The sequence below is a fragment of the Sebastes umbrosus genome, chromosome 14, assembly GCF_015220745.1.
Source record: "Sebastes umbrosus isolate fSebUmb1 chromosome 14, fSebUmb1.pri, whole genome shotgun sequence".
Lineage (NCBI taxonomy): Eukaryota > Metazoa > Chordata > Actinopteri > Perciformes > Sebastidae > Sebastes > Sebastes umbrosus.
In genome coordinates, this window is record NC_051282.1 from 7,335,891 (window position 1) to 7,355,265 (window position 19,375).

Consider the following 19,375-nt stretch of genomic DNA (forward strand, 5'->3'; position numbering starts at 1 on the left):
AAAAACATCAGACTAAATATTGCTTTCCTGACTTTGTAAAACAAAATGTAACAAATAAAACCATAGATATACATTTACCGAATTGTTATTTATCGTTAAAATAAATCATACACCAGCAACTTTGTAAAACATCTTCAAAATGAACAGGAATTACAATTCAAGTGTAAACCTTTTTAATGCAGCAACAAATTGGTCAAAACTTAAACAGGAATTAAAATTCCAGTATATAATGTATTTAGTATATAAAGATAGGACTAAATTTAATAGATCGGCCCCATTATCACCAATACCCGACCCAACTATTTGAGTCGGTATCGTCCCGATATCTGATCAGGTATCTTTGCATCCCTAGTATACGTACAGTCGATTGAAGTCAAAGCAGCCTATCTGATTTGCAGCATGTAAAAGGCAAACTTCTGGGTTTATACACGCTTTACACATGTACCTGGTGTTTATTTTCTTTGGTCATACAAACAATTTGAACATTTAATATCCAAATGTTCACATAAAAATAGTTTACAAACAACTCCATTGTTCAGTTGTTCAAGTCCAGGTGGGTGAGGAAGCAACAAAACTCCACTCCAGATGTCAAGGCCGTCGACAGCATCAGAGGTCACGACCTCCTAAAGCACAAAGCTCCGTGTTCAGCCAGAAAAAGGCAGCTGGATTTTCAACATGAAAAACAATTTCAAAAGTTTGACATGCAGCAACATGAATACGAATCATCTCTAGAAATGAGAAGCCAAGAGAAAAAGGAAACCACCTGTCCAATCGCTCTCTGTTTGGTTCCAGTATATGAGCAACATCATGCACAGGAGAGGTTTAACACTGCCATGTGGAAAATAACTTAATCTGTGTCCTCCATCAGACGAGACAGGAGCAGGCCAATTCCACGAATCATAGGTCAAAGGTCAAACTTGAGATATACACTAAAAGCGTCAGCAAGAAGTAACCCAAGGGTGAAAAGGGTGGGGCAGAGCCAAATAAGATGCTATTTTTGGCATTTCTTTCACACAAACTGGGTCAAGTCAAGCGTTTCTCTTGGAGGTGAGGAGAACCATCTTAATTCTTTATTTTAACCTGCCTTTTCTTTGGCTTGATGTGTTAGAGTAACATAAAAATTGATGTCAGAATGACGGTTCCAGACTAGCTCGTGCTCTTGCGCCCCAGTCCCGGAGAGCTGGCGCCACCTCTCTTGCTCTGTGCTGGCAGCTTGCTCATCTTATCCTTCAGGCCCTTCAGGCTGTACAGCTTGCTAAAAGAGAAGCTAAATGGAGCCTTTCCTTCCTCCTGCCAATGTGTTTCCCGCTGTGTTACCGTCTGCTTCTGGGAATGAGGTTGGAGCTGCTCCTCTCTGTTAGAGTGCGTGTGGAGAAAGGAGGCCTGGGGTTTTGGGTAGGGATGTTGACTCTGCGACTGCCCGGCTCTCGTCCGGCCCTGCGCTGCAGGAGGCTGGCGAGAGAGGAGGCTCTGGTGGCTCTGAGAGACTTCGGCCTGCTTCCGCCCAGCCGCTGACCCGACAGCGCCCGCTGTCGCTGGAGCAGGCGGTCTGGACGGCGGTCTGCGAGGAGATGAGACATTATTCAAGGCCTGGAGACTACCGTGGATTGCTTTGCTTTCTGCGTGGTTCAGCTGACGGCTTCCCGAGGGACGGGACCCCAAAGCCTGGTTGGTTGCGACGGGTCGAGCGGGTCTGGATGGTCGGGAAGGGGAGGCCGGTGCGCTGTCTTGCTGCAGTCCTCGTGAAGTTCTGGGAGGAGTTCTGGGAGGAGTATGCAAAAGCTATGGAAAGAAAGGAGAATGGAGAGGAGAAGAAATGTACAGTGAGGTATCAATACATGTGACTGGGGTTTATTATAACGCCAACTTCTCATATTGTATGCTGGCAACTTGCATGCATTTACATGCATTTACAATGCAGTGTAACATTTTTACACTCACAAATGCAGCGCCGAGTGACATGAACGCTTTGTTGCAAATGGAAAAGAGAGGTACTTGGGTGCAAATGCAAGATCTGTTTTATTGTCACTCTTGTTAATATTACATGACAGTACAGAGTTAAAACATGCCAGCAACACCTCACTGACTATTGTTAGATAAAAGGCGTACACTCGTGGTCAGCGGTGAGTGAGTAAAGCTACGGCAATAAATGTGAAACTATCAATTTTTTACTGAATTCATCAATATTGCATCAGTGTGAACGCATGTGGCGTTTCATTAAAAGTATGTCACTTTAATTCACATTTCACACACACACACACACACACGAACACAGTCTCCTTGTTCAATAATGAACAAGTGTCGTGTGTTTCAACTTAATGATGCTCTACTGGTGCATATTCAACAGGCCTAGACACACACACAAGAACAGAAGTGGTTAGTTAGTTAGATAGATAGATAGATAGATAGATAGATAGATAGATAGCACTAAGTTGCATTTACACACACACACACACACACACACACACACACACACACACACTGACTATTAAATATTTGACACATATTAAAAGAGCAGACTGTTCAAGTCAGCTTTGGAGCTGAGTGAGCATCATCAGATCAGAGCTAATGACTGTAGAACTCCTCAACGGCATGACTTCAGCAGCTGCAATTTTGCAACAGGTCATTTAAAGGGGAACACCACCTAAATTTGGATTTCCAATATGTTGTTACCATGGCCGAGGAAAGTTCAATCAATATCTGTGAACATGAGCTACTCTCTCTCAAAGCCAGAAACCAGAGAAGTAAGTCTCAAACTTGTGATGTCGCAGGGTATAAAGTATGGTGCTGCTCCATAGGCAATGAATGGGACACGGATTTTCTTTTTTATACCCAAATGAGCTTTATTCTATTGTAGTGTTGTCAGTTGTGAAACAGAAACATCTTTCCCAATGTATTGTCTATGGAGCAGCTCCACACTGTATACCCTATGACAAGGTTTGAGTTTTAACACTCTAGTTTTTAGATTTGGGAGAGAGTTGTTCATGTTTTTTAATAGTTTTTGGACTCTCTTAGACTTTATCCCCTCATCAAATAACACATTAATATTCACACATCTTAACTTTCACTGCCAACAACAAGATTGAAATATCTGCACAAATAATACACTTGTTACACTGCATTAGTTTCTCTTCAGTTTTAATGTGCAGCATGTTATTGGTTGTTGTATTGGGTTATGGGGTTTTTAAATGATGAATGATGAAACTATGATACACAAATGGGAGAGATAAAATACTTTCTCTTCCTTTAACTCAGTTGTACTACTTTCACTACCACTTTTTTTTAATGAAATCTGATGGTAAAAATGTACTGAATGCCTATTCAAAAAGTGGTTGTGTCTAGAAGGTAACCCCCAAGCTGTGAAACTCTCACGAGAAGTTAAGGTTAGGCATAGACCTCGTATGGTTAAGGTTAGGCAATGACCTTGAATAGTTAAGGTAAGGCATTGACCTCGAATGGTTAAGGTTAGGCATTGACCTTGAATAGTTAAGGTTAGGCATTGACTTTGAATGGTTAAGGTTAGGCATTGACTTTGAATGGTTAAGGTTAGGCATTGACTTTGAATGGTTAAGGTTAGGCATTGGCCTTTAATAGTTAAGGTTAGACATTGACCTCAAATAATTAAGGTTAGACATTGACCTCAAATAGTTAAGGTTAGACATTGACCTTGAATGGTTAAGGTTAGACATTGACCTTGAATGGGTAAAGTTTGACCTTGAATGGTTAAGGTTAGGCATTGGCCTTTAATAGTTAAGATCAGACACTGACCTTGAATGGGTAAAGTTTGACCTCCAATAGTTAAGGTTAGACATTGACCTCAAATAATTAAGGTTAGACATTGACCTCAAATAGTTAAGGTTAGACATTGACCTCGAATGGTTAAGGTTTGACCTTGAATGGCTACGGTTTGTATAGGTCGTCAAGCAGCGACTCTTGGAGAGTTTTCGCAACTTGGGGGTTACCTTCTAGACACAATCTCAAAAAGTGGGTAAACTGTGCTTACCCTTTATGTCACACTGGTGTACGCTGAACAGAAAACTGCAAAGTGTTAGAAAATTAAAAAGTAGAAATGATTTGGGTTAGATCAACATGGACAGAGGGGTTAAAAGTTATTTCTGTGTGATGAGGAAAATGATTTAGATGAAAACATCTGCTGCCTTACTGCTCATACCTTCTGTATGTCAGTTGACTTTGGTCTCTCCCTCCTCTCCACGCTGCTGGATCCTAGTGCCGCCTTGTCCGCCGCCTTGTCCACCGCCTTCTCTCTGTCTGGTCTCTTTCTCTCAGAAGAAGTCTTCTTTGGTTGAAGGTCACCTGTGGACTTTCGCTTTGGCCCTGTCCTCTCATTGGATAATTCTCGTGGAGTCACTCTTCCGTCGACCCGTTTCTCTGCTGCTGATTGGTTTGGCACCCTCTTTCTTTTAGGGACTTGGGTTTGGGCCTCCTTGTTTTTTTCTTCTGTCTCTGCTGTTCTCTTAGCGTCCTCCTCGCTGCCTCTCCTCTCGGTCTCCTGGTAACCTCCCTCTGTCCTCCTCTCTCCTTTCCTCCCCTCTTCATCCTCGTCTCTCCCATTTTCTTCATTTGCGGTTTCCGTTTCCTCCTCCATTTTCACTTTCCTCTCAAGTAAAGAAGACAAAGAGGAGACACTAGCAGACCCAGACAGACTGGAGGAATTACTGTCTGTTGTGCCTAATGAAGCAGCATGAGTGTTAGAATTTAAGTATGCAGGACTTGTGATGTTGGCTGTAACGTTAGGAGTATTTGTGAAGCTGACGTGATCCTCTGTCGTCCCGTGGTTGCGGAAAGCGAAATAAGGCTCGTTGAGAGGAGAGTCGCAACATTCGTAGTACTCGTCTGAGGTGGTGGAGAGAGCGGAGCCCGCCCTCGATGAAGCGTACCCGTCGGACGTAGGCGTCCGAAAATCTGGAGTGTATGGCCGCGGATCCGGCGTGTGCATTTGCGAGTCTGGGGTGGGCGTGCGTGGAAGAAATCCGTCCGGAGTCGGACTGCGCATGAGAGCTGTGAGCAACCGCGATTCTATCTCAGGCGTCGGCGAAAGGAAATCGGGCGTGTATATGTCAGGGAGATGTAAGCGCAGGGGTCCTTCAGGCGTGCTCCCCCGTGCTTTAGGAACTTGTACTTGAAAGGTGATGTTATTTTTTGCAGTATTTGGCATGCTGTCTGTGCGGTGTACCGGTGTGAAACTTGGATTACTTTGCTGGCCTTGTGTGTCTTTGGATGTGTGTGTGGCAGAAACAGGAGTGTGTGTTGGAGCTTTTACAGTCTCTAATGCGTCTATATCTTGTGGAGTCAGCTCACTATATGATATTCTCTGAGGTAAATGTGCTCTTGCAAGGTATGTTTTACGTTCCGTCACATTCTCACTTTTTTCATTTGGCACTTGGGCTCTTTCTGGGGACTTTAACTCCGTCTGTACTGTTGCTACACCGTCTATCTGTGGGGTTAATTTGCAGTCTGCTGACGTCAACATCTTGGGCTCGGCATCTTTTGGAATCGTTTCCTGAATATTCACTCTCTCTGCCTTTGGCGCATCAGTAATTGAAACATTTGACTTGGCTTTGTTTCCAGCGTCCAACTGCATTCCTGCTATCTGATGTTGTCTCTCATCTGCTTCCTCATTCTTTCTTTCTTGGGAAGTCCCACTCTGCTTATGCGGTGGAGATTCTCCGATATTCAATGTGCTCTCAGGATCTTTCTGTGCTTCTGTTGGGACAGTCTCAGGCACTTTTTCTGGCAACTTCTGCGTCACGGTTGCTACATTGTGGACCACCGTGCTCGTCTCAGGCTTCCTGACAACGCTGACCTCTGGCAGCTTCTGGCCGTCTCCGATGACACCGCCTTTAAAAACCAGCTGGACAGTACGAGGTTTAGGGACGGGAGGGGTTGGGGTCAAAGGTGGGGATGCTGAGGAAGAAGGGAGGAGAGGATTGGGAGTTGGAGAAGAAGAAGTAAGAGGAGGAGTGGAAGAAGAAGAGCTAATGGAGGACAAAGGAGAAAAGGCACTGGTGGTTGTGCTTGTTGCGACGGAGACGTGACTGTTTTCAGAAAGGGTGGAGGTGGAACTGACAGACTGAGAGTGCTTGGCAGAAGTAGAAGAGGACGTGTGGCTGTTGACGGCGGGAGTCTGGGTGTTAGGAGTCATTTCAGAGAAGTGGTGCGGCTGTGTGTGAACAGCCCGCGTGTGTGAATCTGTATGTGGCGGCACCGTCTTTGTTTGTGTGTGTGGTTCTGTGTTTGAGTTCCAGTCAGTGGGAGGACGCAGGTGCGGTTCTTGTGTGCTGCTCGACTCTATGGCATGCATCCTGTACCCAGCAGCACATTGTGTGTTTGAATGAGTTTCATTTTTAGTGTTTGATCCTGGGAGGGTGGCGACAGTTTGTGGTGTGGCGTGTAAAGGCCTCCCAGCGTTAGGAGTGGACTCTTTGCTGCTGGATTGGCGAGGCGTGTGTGCATCGTGGTTGGTAGGTGTGTTTGAATACTGTTTGTTCTCAGTGTTGAGAGTCTTAGTAGTGTCTTTGTCAGATTCACACTTTGGTCCTTTCTGTCCAGGTGCCTCTGCTTTATTTTTGATGTCCCCAGGCCCTGCATTGAGTTGCGTCGGCTGAGCTCTGCCTCTTGCCGACTCCTCAGCCTTGGCTTTATCTCGCCATTGTCGGAGTTTATTTATCTCCTCGTTTTTAGCAGAAAGCTGTCTGGGCTTGGCGACCTCTGGCAGGGTTTCCTTAGGCATGCTGAACGGACTACTGAACCTGATCGCCTGGCTGGTTTCAAACATCTCAGATCTCTGCAGATGGACCTGATTCGGTTTTCTGGTGTCGCGAATATTAATGTACCCAATCACGTCGCTGGGGGGGTCAGGCTCCGGCCAGGTGGGCAGGTATGACATCATACAAACTTTCTCTAGATTGGTGAGCCCGGGGTGGAGGGGAGGAGCCTCCTGTACAGCTTCTTTGCTCTTCCTCCTCCGCTTCTTGTTTTCTGGGTTCTTGGAGTCCTTTTGGGTCTCTTTGGAGTTGGCAGAAGGGGTGGGGCTGGGGTTGCCTAAAGTAACCAGGGTGTATTTGGGGCTGTACATTTTCCTAGCCATAGCAGCAGAAGGGAGGGCCACCAAGGCCGGCTGTGAGAGGGGCTCCAGTGCGGGTTCAGGCTCCGTGGCGACCTGCCGGAGGTCGACCAAGCTGGAGGTCGCGTAGAGGATGCGGAACAGACGGTCGAAGGCCTCCACTGCCTGGCCTGTAACCACGGTGATGAGACTTTTGTCCAGCCGCGATGACATCCAAGTGAAACTAAAGAACATAGAGCAAACACAACGTTCAAGTACACAAAGACATTACAAAACAAACAGCTCTTATACAGTATAGAGGCGCAAATAAACAGCAATAACCAGACAGACAACTATGGCTACAACTCCTACACAGCTCATCTGATGCAGATGCCTCAAATTACTGTAACATAAAGCACAGAGCAAAAAGACAATGCATCATTGTCCAGTTACTTAGGGACCGGACTGTATATGCATTTATTTGTCTTGTGCATTGGATATATTTACAACCTGTTTGTCTAATGTGTAGAGGACTCTACTGAACGTTAACAAGCATTCTTTATTTGCATCTCTCTGGACGCCACGCTCACAGAAGCAAAGAGAGACACAGAACAAACCTGTTTCTTTCATCGTCTCTCTCTTTATCTCCTTCTCACACTCTCACTGACAAACACACCCACACATATGAAGTGTACTGACCCGTACGACCCAGACACAGCTTTGTCTCCATCGACGAACATGAATCTGTGTCCCATTCGCCCTCTGACCTTGGTGCAGGACCGAGTGTGGAACTCTGCTCCGTCTGTGCAGCGTACACGAAGTTGCTGTAACACACACAAACGAGTATAGACGTTATACCTTCTCCAGATTCAGAGCTAACTTTATAACTGCGCGATGTAAGATTGTAAAACAATGACGGCGATGACTTCATGTTATGAAAAAATTACAATCACAACAAATATTCAGAGCATTTAGTGTCAAACATACAAAGAACAAGTTGTTTTCATGATTTTATGAGGTGACCTTATCTACCTTTTTGAATATTTATTGGCTGATTGATGGCTGGATATATATGTAAATAAAATGAAAAGCGCAGGCAGACATACTCAACAGACCTGTGTATGATACCAACGAGGACATACATGGGCCTTAAGCCACATTTCTTGAACTATGGTTGAATTTTTTCATGTGCATGTCTAACCGTATAAAATACAAGTTAAAGCAAACGGTTGTCTTTACGTGTAACCCACAACTGCTTGTTAAACATAAACACGTATTTTTAAAGGGGACATATAAAAAAAATCTCAATTTCTCAGTGCTTGTGCACATATATTTGGGTATCTGGGGTGCCTACCAACCTACAAACTGTGAAATAAGACAACCCAGTCAGTTTTTTGTGGGCTGCCTGGATCAGAAAACATGTGATTCAACAAGCCATTCAGGTTTGGCTCCTCTTCCTATGTCACATGCAGCTCATTAGAATATAGCGCCCACGGTTTGAGAACTTCCTTTACAAGGTGATCAGAAAACATGTGATTCAATGCACAGTATTTTTCTTACAAGCCAATCAGAGCAGACTGGGCTTTTTCAGGAGGAGGCGCTTAAGGAGACAGGCGCTAAAACGGAGCATTTCTGACAGAGGGTGAATACAGGTATATTCAGACAGAAATTATCAGAAAAAAATGAGTTGGTTTTTTAAATTAAAGCATGTAAAAATGTTTTAGTAGAAACCCAAAATACAAGTAGGAACCTGAAAATGAGCATGATATGTCCCCTTTAAATAAAAATCCTACAGCCATACATAGACAGTAGGAGCAGTACATCTACCACTTGCCGCCACTGATTTAAGCAAATAGCTCCACTTTTTCAAACTGCTGAACAGTTAATACCACATCCAATATAAATACTGTGATTCAATCTTACACAACCAACACCATGTTAACTGCCATGGATTCTGCTTGGATCTCTGTCTCGTCTTTACTTGATTTGAGCACTCCATCTGACACTGTGGACCATTCACGTCGATTATCTTTGTTGGAACTTGCCTATTTTACTCATCTCTGTCTGAAAACACGGCATGTATTCTGTAAAAATACTTCTGTTCCAGGCTTTCCTCGGATTAAAATCTGCTGTCTCGCAAGGCTCAATTTTCTGTCCATTTCAGATGTTTCCTGCACATGTATGCAAAGACTTTAGTTGTTGTTTGGTCCAGCCAGACGAGGTTGCTTTTTGAAAATGTTTCCATAAGTCTTGATGGCAACACAATTTCGTCGTCAATTTGTTAAGAATTTAGTGTATTTAGTGTTTTTTGTCGCATTGTGCACATGTAAACACTCTGACAGGGCTACAGGTATGACTGTATAGCTGTAAAACAATATAATCAATGTGCTAACACTTAACATGATAATAAATGGGTGGTCATAAAAGACTGTAACAACGTTTCAGATAAGAGATTACACATGAAAGGTACCTCGAGCTAAACACTTTCCCTATCTAAGTCTCTCAGTTCTCTCACTCTGACTCACGTTGTTTCTTCTGTCCTCCCTTCTTTTCTTTCTTTAGGACAGACCTGTATACATCCATACTTAATGAAAAAAACTGCATCCTAATTTTGGACATAGACATATGCAGCCCTGTTTTGATGGAATTTGGGACATCTACTGTTTGACCACAGTCGTTTATTGGAGTGTTCAGTTGATCCTTCTAAACATGGAAACAGTCAGGAAATATCATGTAATGCATGTGTTTACAAAGTGTTTGGTTTATGTTGGTGATCAGTGAATGGTTCCTATAGGCCCAATTCCAATGTGCCCCCTAAGACCTTAAATCCTGAACCCTCAGGGACTTAAATGACGTCACTTGGTAAATGGTTGAGTGTGAGAGGCTGCAAGGGCTTGAAATGGTATAAATACGAATGAGACAGCACTATGCTGCGACATATCGTGTTACCTTGACGACATCAATTGTGGATTTTTAATTTTACGTTTTTTTCTGCATATTTGAATGTCTTCCAGGCTCTTGCTGTACGAGACTAGAGGTAACTGTCAAAAAAATAATTGACTTATTCTTGTCAAACTTTATTTTATTAATAATAATTAAAATAAATGGTTGATGAATAAACCAGGTGCGTAATATAGTCTAATGACTGCATTCCTCTGATTTCATGTGTTTTTTATGTACCATCTTTAATCCTTAATGTTAATGTTTCTGTGTAAATTTAAATATACCTAGCTTAACACCCATGTGACGTCCTGTTCATTTACCTTTTTTTTTTAATGCCTTCTGGCCTCCCCTGGTGACCCCGTATTTAATGTCACAAAGCTATAAATTGTGGGTAATTACCTTAGGCGAAATCTGCAGAAAAATGCAGACTCATGGAAAGTATGCATAAAGGGTTCAAAACATCTGCGAGAGAGAGCCCTCAATCAATTTGACAGTGGGACAGCCCTAAAGGCCTAACAGACTTTGCGGAGCGTGCCTCAAAGTCTGTGAGTCTGTGGTTGACCGGATTGGGCCATAGCCCTGCATGATGTAACAACTAGGCCATAAATATGGGGTTCATTTTGTCCGTTAAAAGCAGAGACACATGAGATCATAAAGGGCCAACAAAAACTGCAGCATCATTCCGAAATATAGCAAAGAGCTACAATGAGAAATACAAAGAAATGTGATTTGCATCTAAAGTCACAGCCTCAGCGTGACCGTGTTGTCTGTCTGACATTGTTTAGTAGATGTCCAGCTCTTTGTAAACTGATAAAGTAGAATATTTTGACTTAACATACCATTACTTTGGTTGTTGTGAGTTTAGATTTAGACCATCTCATTTGGGGAGGGCCTTTAGGCTCCTCAAAGACACAACTTGAGCCACGTCTATCTGAGCTGGGATGCAGCCAAAAAATGATATAACCAGTTGTCTTGATGCAGCAGATTATTCCTGGCATGGCTTGGGTGTGGCTTTTCACACAGTAGAAACACCCTTACTGCTTTCCTTCCCTTAGTACATTCCTTTGGCCAACTGATAAAATCAGCAAAAATGTAATTGAAAAGCGTACAGAGCTCTACAGAGAACAACATCCCAACTAACTGAGGCACTGTGGATTTGCTCATTTTACAAAAATACCCTCAGTCCACATCTGGCAGGGTGAAGTGTCACTGTTATATTGTAACATGTCTAGAAACCCCGTCAGACGACTGAAGAGTCTGAAGAATCTGGCACCTCTTCGCCTACTTACTCATCTAACCACTCATCTGCTCCTCCTCCCATCCCGTCTATCAACTCCTCCACCTACTCCCTCTTGTCACTTACAGTGAAAACTCAAGCTGTCCACAAGCTGTCACATGTGTCTTCTACTCTGTCTGCCAATCACCCTCTCGTTCAGCAGCCCAGACTCGGCTCCCCGACAGACAGACTGAGAGACTTTGTGTTAGCTGCTCATCACTGTTCCTGGTCATAAAATGGCAATTGTACAGCTGTATCCTGGGATATCAAATTTTCTGTGATGCCAGAGTGATAAGACTCTGTCAGAGACTTGTGTTGAAGGATACAGGCCCATTTAAAGGGCAGATCCCAGCACAGACACAGTATATGACCGAGATATGGATACATAAAATTGGTTGAGCTCCATTTAAACACCTGATCTGTTTGTTAACACACAGCGTTGTGAGAAAGTGAAACACACAGTTGCTCAAAATAATAAATATCAGCCATCTGTCTCAATTAATGACATTCCCTCTGAGAACAAGCGTCGACATGTGATGCCAGCAGAGTCGGTTTGGGTTAAAATAACAATCTCTCTGCGTGTATTTCTACAACATTTCTCAGGTGTACTATATTTGTGCTACACTACAGAATATTGTACAAAATAGGTAAGGAAATTTGTGGCACAGGTTGTTTTTTCTTAGTGCATAGCCATTCTGCAATCAAACATTTGACTAATTTAAAATGTAGGACTTGAGGCTAAGTGTGCGTTGTGCAGCTGCTGTGTTACTGCAGGAAGGTTTGCACACTGAACTTGGCTTTGGGGCCAAAAAAGGTGATTGAGACATCCCTGAGAATGTACGTACAAACAACGTATAAATGCCAGATATTTCAAAAAGCAGCTAAAACAACTTCCTCATTTGTCATTTGTCATGTGTAACTGTCATATGTTTATGTTTAAAAAACGCAAACTGTCATACAGGTTCCGTCTGTGTGAGTGTCAATACGTCTGTCTACACATGCATATGAATGTGTGTGCACACCCCATGTGCAAATGCATTGTGTGTTCTCTCGTGTGTCGCCTAAACACGGCTCTCTGCATCTTCAGTGTCTCACTTCTGCCTGCCAAATACTGATCGAAACTGGCTCATATCACTTTCAACATTATTAGCTAAGCACATTGGGAGCCTTTGTGGAAATTTTCCAACCCCGCTTCTACTGTATGAAGGATTATCTAAATGATCTCCCTTTAGAGAGCAGGAACAACGCAGCAGCACTGAGGCAAGCAAGTAAAAAGTCTGACTCCCACCTACCAAATACTGCACTGTTAACCATTAAGGGTTTATCATCTACAGAGGAATTCTTATAGGGCTGACTTGGCAGCTTGATTAAAAGATTTATGTCTCAAGAAGACGCTTCACTGAAGATACAGTCGTATTTTCCTTGTAACTTAGTTCTCCGTGTCCCAACTTGACCGAAATGTGTTTTCTAACTCGTATTTTTCTTAGTAAGCGGCCAATTATAGATTAAAACACTTAAGGACACAGCGAGGTAAAAGATTCCTCTGTGGTACAGTGCCAGCTGGGAGGGTTGGCTTGTTGTTATTGGCACTCTGTGTGTTTGTGAGAGAGAGAGATAAAGGGAGAGATGGCATGTGCTTTCACTTAATTGCATAACGAAAACCTCTTGACTCCAATTGCTTATCTCTCTATCAAAATATAATTTGTACCGTGTTCTACGGCGCCTTACTGATGTTTTTCAGTGACAAAATGAGGTTTCCGAACATCTGGATATCCCCTCCGCTATCCAAAGGTCAAAGATCCACTCTCCATTAGTGAAACATTTACTCTCTCTGCAACTGGAACTACGACATATTATCCTTACACATGATAATGAACTTTCATTTTCTGTCAGCATATTATTCTTTGGTCAGTCTGTCTAACAGTGCGATCTAGAGCAAAATATGGCCAGATTACCATGAAATTCGGGTATGCTCTCCAGAGGATGAATGTTAATGTTTTTAACCATCTTTAACCATTTTCACTTGTGCAAAAGAAACATAAAAATCAAATTAGAATATTGCCATATAGCGCATATTGACTCAGCAGATGAATAATGGTGGATTTTTGACTTGTTTTAACTTTAAATACAACTAAGCCTCGCTTGTTGATGCTAAACGTCAGACCGCTGACTCACCTTGAGGTGCCCGGCATGCATGTTGGCCCTCTGACACATGGACCGGAAATGAGGTAGCGTTGTGCGTTCCAACAGGATGTAGACCGAAACCTTCCTCTTGACACCAGCATCTAGCAAATCCCTGAAGATGTCGACATCGGTGAACACATCCATCACCACTGCTATTACCTGGAGACACACACACATGCAGGAAATACTCATGCCAAAAATCTTTATGTATGCAAGTAAGTAAGTAAACATGCACACACTTTATTACAGTAGGATCAGGCCTTAGGCGTTTAAACAGTATTTGCTCTTTTCTGCCAAAACAAATAAGAACTGTTCCACAGGTTTGAGTAAAATATGATCACACAAGCCCATAATGTTTCAGTCAAGTAACACATAAACGTGTGCCTTCGAATGAGTCAGCTGCATGAACAGGCAGAAGCACACACTCATATTTATGCACATAATCATGCAAATATCCAACACAACAGATATGTGCCTGTGTTAACAGTGTGCAGCACTTCTTTTAGCCTCTGATAAGTGAGCTTAATCAACTTGCACTTTACTCTTGACTGTCTCATTTGGTCATACGTCTGTACTCTGACCTCATACTGAGTGAGAGGCATGGCTGCTCATGGTAACATTATGTCAACAGTAGGCTTCAGTTAATCTGTTGAGTGGGTACACAGGACAGAGACATGATTGGAAACCAACATCACACACATTCATTGGTGCATAGGCAACACGGGAGATATATATATATATATAATAGAGCTGTCAAAGTTAACGCGATAATAACACATTAACGCAAATTTGTTTTAACGCCACTAATTTCTCTAACGCATTAACGCAACTTGTGATTTTTAGGTTGTAGCGGGCTCATATGAAACTAGAAAAACCTAAGGAATCCATTAATACCAACTATGTCATACTAGTTTGTCGCAAAGGAGGCTACATAACCCTGCAAACTTACATTAAATTTTGGCAAGAAAAAACTGGCATAGCCATTTTCAAAGGGGTCCCTTGACCTCTGACCTCAAGATATGTGAATGAAAATGGGTTCTATGGGTACCAACGAGTCTCACCTTTACAGACATGCCCTCTTCACTTTATGATAATCACATGCAGTTTGGGGCAAGTCATAGTCAAGTCAGCACACTGGCACACTGGCAGCTGTTGTTGCCTGTTGGGCTGCAGTTTGCCATGTTATGATTTGAGCATATTTTTATGCTAAATGCAGTACCTGTGAGGGTTTCGGGACAATATTTGTCATTGTTTTGTGTAGTTAATTGATTTCCAATAATAAATATATACATACATTTGCATAAAGCAATAATTTGCAATGAATCCCTATTAAATATTTGAATCGATTGACAGACCCTATATATATATATATATATACATATATTAAAACAATACAAAAATGTCTACTGTATATATTATTCTATATTGTAGTTATTGTGATACAAGCTTGGCCCAGTAATATTATTATACATATATTTATTTTTTTTAATTTATTTTATTTCTTCATTTTAAAAAACTGTTAATTTTGCACTCAAGTTCTTAAAATGAGAAAATACTCAGTACTTTCCATTTGTCAAGTATATCCTGTATTCACACAGGAAAACATGCTATATCGCGATATAGCCTATAATCGTTATCGAGATATGAAATGACCTATATCATTACTTTTTTGTAATATAAGATCTTGGCCATATCGCCCAGCCCTACTATATAAACCTATCTATACTAAGCAGACAGAGCAAAACAGAGATTAGGCTAATATTGTCATAACAGGTATTTCAGATGATTGCATTGTATTTCAACTGTTTAATTTTAGGTTATTTTAAGGCTTTATAGTGCTTTACGTGGAATGAGTTAATCTATCGGAGGGTATAGTTTAATTTAATTGGAAAGTGAAAATCAGGGTTTAAACAGATTCTTTTTTCTACATTAACACCTATTCAGGATTGGAGTTAAACAAAATTAATAAATAAATAATGTCGATAAAGGTCAACTAAAGGGATGTAAATATGTCTTTTTTTTTGTCTGTAAAATAGGATGGATAATTGTGTAAGCGAATGTGTCTAAATGGCTATCTATTTGTATGCGCGTGTGGATATAGACATATGTATATATATCTATATATGAGGATGGTTGTATGTATATACATATGAATATGTATGTATATGAATATGAACTTATCTCTTGACACTGCACTATTACAACGGGTAGTATGTGTATGTATTCCTTTAACCTTAAATAAAAAAAACACCTATTCGGTCCATTAGTGGCCCCAACATACCTTCTGCGCCTGCGCAATCATTTTGCGGACCACCTCTTTGATGTGCACCTGACCCTCCAGCGGCGGCTGCGCGTACACAGTGGTGCGCGTCACCCCCCGGTAACCAGCGGAGTCCGGCCAGCCGATATCCATCTGCGGGACGGACGTGTCCGACAGCTCGGGCCAGTATTGCAGCGACAGCGGCAGCGGCGGCTCGTCTCCATCCTCCTCGGCCTCGTACCCCTCCGGGTAGAGCTCGGAGCCCGGGTCGTAGGGCTCTACCAGCTCCGCGAGAGTCTCGAGCTCCGGGTCCGAGAGGAAGTCCCGCACGCCTCGAGCCTCGAGGAACTTAACGAACTCCTCGCGACCATCCTGGAGGAAAGCCTCGAGCGCGAGCCGCTGGTCCTCGCAGTACAAGAACTCCGGTTTGGACTCGTGCGTCCGCGGGTTCACGTGGTTGTTGTCCAGGCACTGGATCTGGGACAGAGCCATGATGTCTCCAGAAACAAAATGAAAAACACTAAAAACTTTACGCAGCTCCTCTCCTAAACTCCTGCAGAAAGAAAACTGCTTAAAAGTGTTGTAATTGCTCCTCTGTGGTTCAACCAGGTGAGCAGTTCAGCTCCAGACATGTCATGTAGTCCCTTAATGTAGTCCCTTTGACCCGCCATGGTGCGTTAACACTGCGCCATTGTCCTTCCAGGTCCAAATGAAGGACCTGACCGACCAGAGAGACAGAGAGAGAGAGACAGAGAGAGAGAGAGAGACAGAGAGAGACACCCGGCTGCGGCTCCGCCCGACAGGTGTGACCCTGATAGGCAAAACATCCACCCACTCACAGAAACATGCGCACCTTTACCACGTCACTGTAGGGCTTTTCTACTGTGTGTGTGTGTGTGTGGAGTGATGAATAGAGATTAAGTGATTAATGAGGCAAACTCTCCCTTGTCAAAACATCATTAAATCATTAGAGTGCCATTGCCTGAAAACAATCAGCAGATACTGGGCTGTTTGACCTGTTCTGACATGTTTCTTAAAGGGATAGTTCAGGTGTTTTTGAAGTGGGGTTGTATGAAGTGCTTGTCCATAGTTAGTGTATTACTGGGGCTGTATTCAAAACCGCCTACTACATACTACTGACGAACGCAGTATACAGTACATACTGCATACTACTGACGAACGCAGTATACAGTACATACTGCATACTACTGACGAACGCAGTATACAGTACATACTGCACACTGTGTTCCTAAGAGTATGCAGTATGCAACGGTTAAAGCAATGTAATATGCAGTATGCTAGACCAGGCTTTAGCCTTTTAACCAGCTCTTAAAGCAATGGATTAAAAAAACAAACAACTCATACCACTATTGCAATATTTCCCTTCTAAACTCCGAAAACGTCAGAGCAAATGTTCGATTTGCCATCTAATATTGTAAAACTGTAAACATTTGAAATCTACACAGTAGATTTTCTTGCCTCAAAAAGTTTCAGAAGTAAATTTAGTGATGAAATAGCTCCGAAAAATGTAACTGGCTGCCTCTGTTGTTGTAACCGTAGCCTGTACCGTTCCAGCGCTTTGCATTGTGGGATACAGTAGGCGAGGTAGACTTGTCCGATGCATACTGGAGATTTTTACCAAATCAGTACGACATACGGGTACTTTTGGCATATTGTAGATTTTTCTTTTGTTCGCATACTGCATACTAGATGCTACATTTCGGTCAAATCAGTACGTACTACTAGTATAGTATGCGGTTTCAAATACAGCCCTACAGTAGATGACGGTCGGTACGCCCCCAATTTGGAGAAACCAGAGTTACCGCACGGAACCAAAGTAATGTACTGCTGTGGACGGGGCAGCAAAAACATATTTTAGCCACCTAAAAGAAAGGCCCACCTAAAATAATCAATATCACAGACACTATATTTAAAATATTTTCACTGCTTTACCTTGCAGTGAGACAGCTATACAGTCTATGTGTCCGTCAGGGAACTGAAGTTGTTATCTATGTTCTTGCCAAAGCAACCAGACTCCATTGAGAAAAGCAGTAATTTTACCTTACACAATAATACAAACAAACAGATCAAGGCAGTGGTAGACCAGAGTCTGGTGGCTTTGGCTAGAGCAGAGATTGATACAACGGCTTCAGTTTGTCGATGGAAAGGACTGTCTGGCAGCAAAGTAAAGCAGTGAAAATATTCTAAATATAGCGTACACTTAAACTGTTATTGATTTTTTTCTTTCTAGGCGGCTAAAATACGTTTATAATACGTCCACAGCAGTACATTGCTTTGCGTCTGTGCGGTAACTCCTATATCTGCTTCTGCAAACTGGGGGCGTTCCGACCGTCGTCTGCTGTAGGTAATAAGTACGTTATACAACCCCCGCTTAAAAACACCCAATCATCCCTTTAATGCTCTGCCAAGACAAAACATTCTCACTCCCTTCTCGTCAAATACCAAGGCTTGGTCAGTGGCCCTACGCTTCAAACTGACGCTCTAGGTAGGCTACTCCTCTAGCGTCAGTTTCCGTATTTAAAAGAGATCAAAATGAAGCACATAATTACTTTATAGAAAGGCAAAAACAAGATGAAGAGATTAGGATGGGACTAATGAGATGTAAAAACATTAACTGGAGGGAACAGACCGTAAACTTTTAATTTTCTTAAAACCAAAAACTACACGTTCACCTACCCAGGTCATCATGACTGACTTTTGAACTCTTTAGTATTACTTTGATGTTCTGTAAGAACCGAGGAGCACTCAGTGTGTGTAATACTATGCAAGAGCTTCAACTACATTCTCAGACTTGATAATACTAAAAAGTTAATTAGAGTTAAATTTACGCAACCCTTCAAAATAAAAGACAACGAAACAAGTCTTCTCAAGAACACACAGCCTCAAGGTTATAAGCCATATTTTTTTATGAACTTTCAATCACTTCAAATTGCTACATCCACACTTGATTATCAGTAAATCACAGTCACATGATGCAGCCTGCATTGATGTGTTGTGTAATTACACGTCATTAGCTATAAAACAGTGGGAGATAAAGAGATTACGACAAAGGCTGTCTATTACTTTTGAGTATAGGGAGGTTTTATAACCTGCCGCTCACTGTGACATGTTCATCAGTCAGTGTGTCTACATGCATGCACATGTACTGTGATCACCTACGATGTGTTCTTGGGCTAAAAGGAAAAAGGAAAAACTGTGGGAAGTGGTCAGATCTTGTGGTAAATGTTTGTTGCACTGGCAAAGTAACAGAATGATGCAAACTCTCCTAGTTGTTAGTTTTGCTGACATAGTGTAATTCTACAATTTACCTGAGTCATCATTGAGTCAGACCATAAAATGACTGTAACTGTGATGACTTTCCAGAGTTGGAAAATGACACATAAAATTGCAGGTGACACTTTATAATAATTTATAAATGGGAATTTGTTAGTTAATTCAACTTTGGTTAATAGTTATTTTACTGTTAACAAACAATGAAATTATAATTAATGTTTACTACTTATTAGTAATTCTATACTTGTATTAATTTATTATTATTTCATTATTATTTTATAGTTATTTATTTATTAGTTTATAAATGATATGTATCATAGATGATAAGAGACGTTTACAATTACATTCTGATTAC

The 19,375-nt window shown here is 42.1% G+C and overlaps 1 protein-coding gene and 1 long non-coding RNA gene across 3 annotated transcripts in view; one reads left to right on the forward strand and one right to left on the reverse strand.

The window, feature by feature from the left end:
* Positions 1–175: 175 nt before the first annotated feature.
* Positions 176–16,461, reverse strand: LOC119501685 (protein FAM83G-like). Of its 2 annotated transcripts, XM_037792232.1 has the most exons (6): positions 15,748–16,461; positions 13,458–13,625; positions 7,763–7,887; positions 4,172–7,307; positions 4,004–4,038; positions 1,675–1,782 (listed from the first exon to the last, which is right to left on the reverse strand). In XM_037792232.1, the coding sequence occupies exons 1-5, from the start codon at positions 16,216–16,218 to the stop codon at positions 4,012–4,014; spliced, it is 3,927 nt and encodes a 1,308-aa protein (XP_037648160.1). In that variant the 5' UTR covers positions 16,219–16,461; the 3' UTR covers positions 1,675–1,782; positions 4,004–4,011. The 2 variants fall into 2 exon arrangements, with proteins under 2 accessions (XP_037648159.1, XP_037648160.1); XM_037792231.1 differs by lacking the exon at positions 4,004–4,038 and having other exon boundaries at positions 176–1,782; positions 15,748–16,456.
* The window catches only part of LOC119501687, a 35,097-nt gene continuing 31,918 nt past the window's right edge, over positions 16,197–19,375 (forward strand). Inside the window, exons 1-2 of the long non-coding RNA XR_005209882.1 lie at positions 16,197–16,335; positions 16,430–16,529. This is a non-coding gene — a long non-coding RNA (uncharacterized LOC119501687). The remainder of the gene's footprint in view (positions 16,336–16,429; positions 16,530–19,375) is intronic.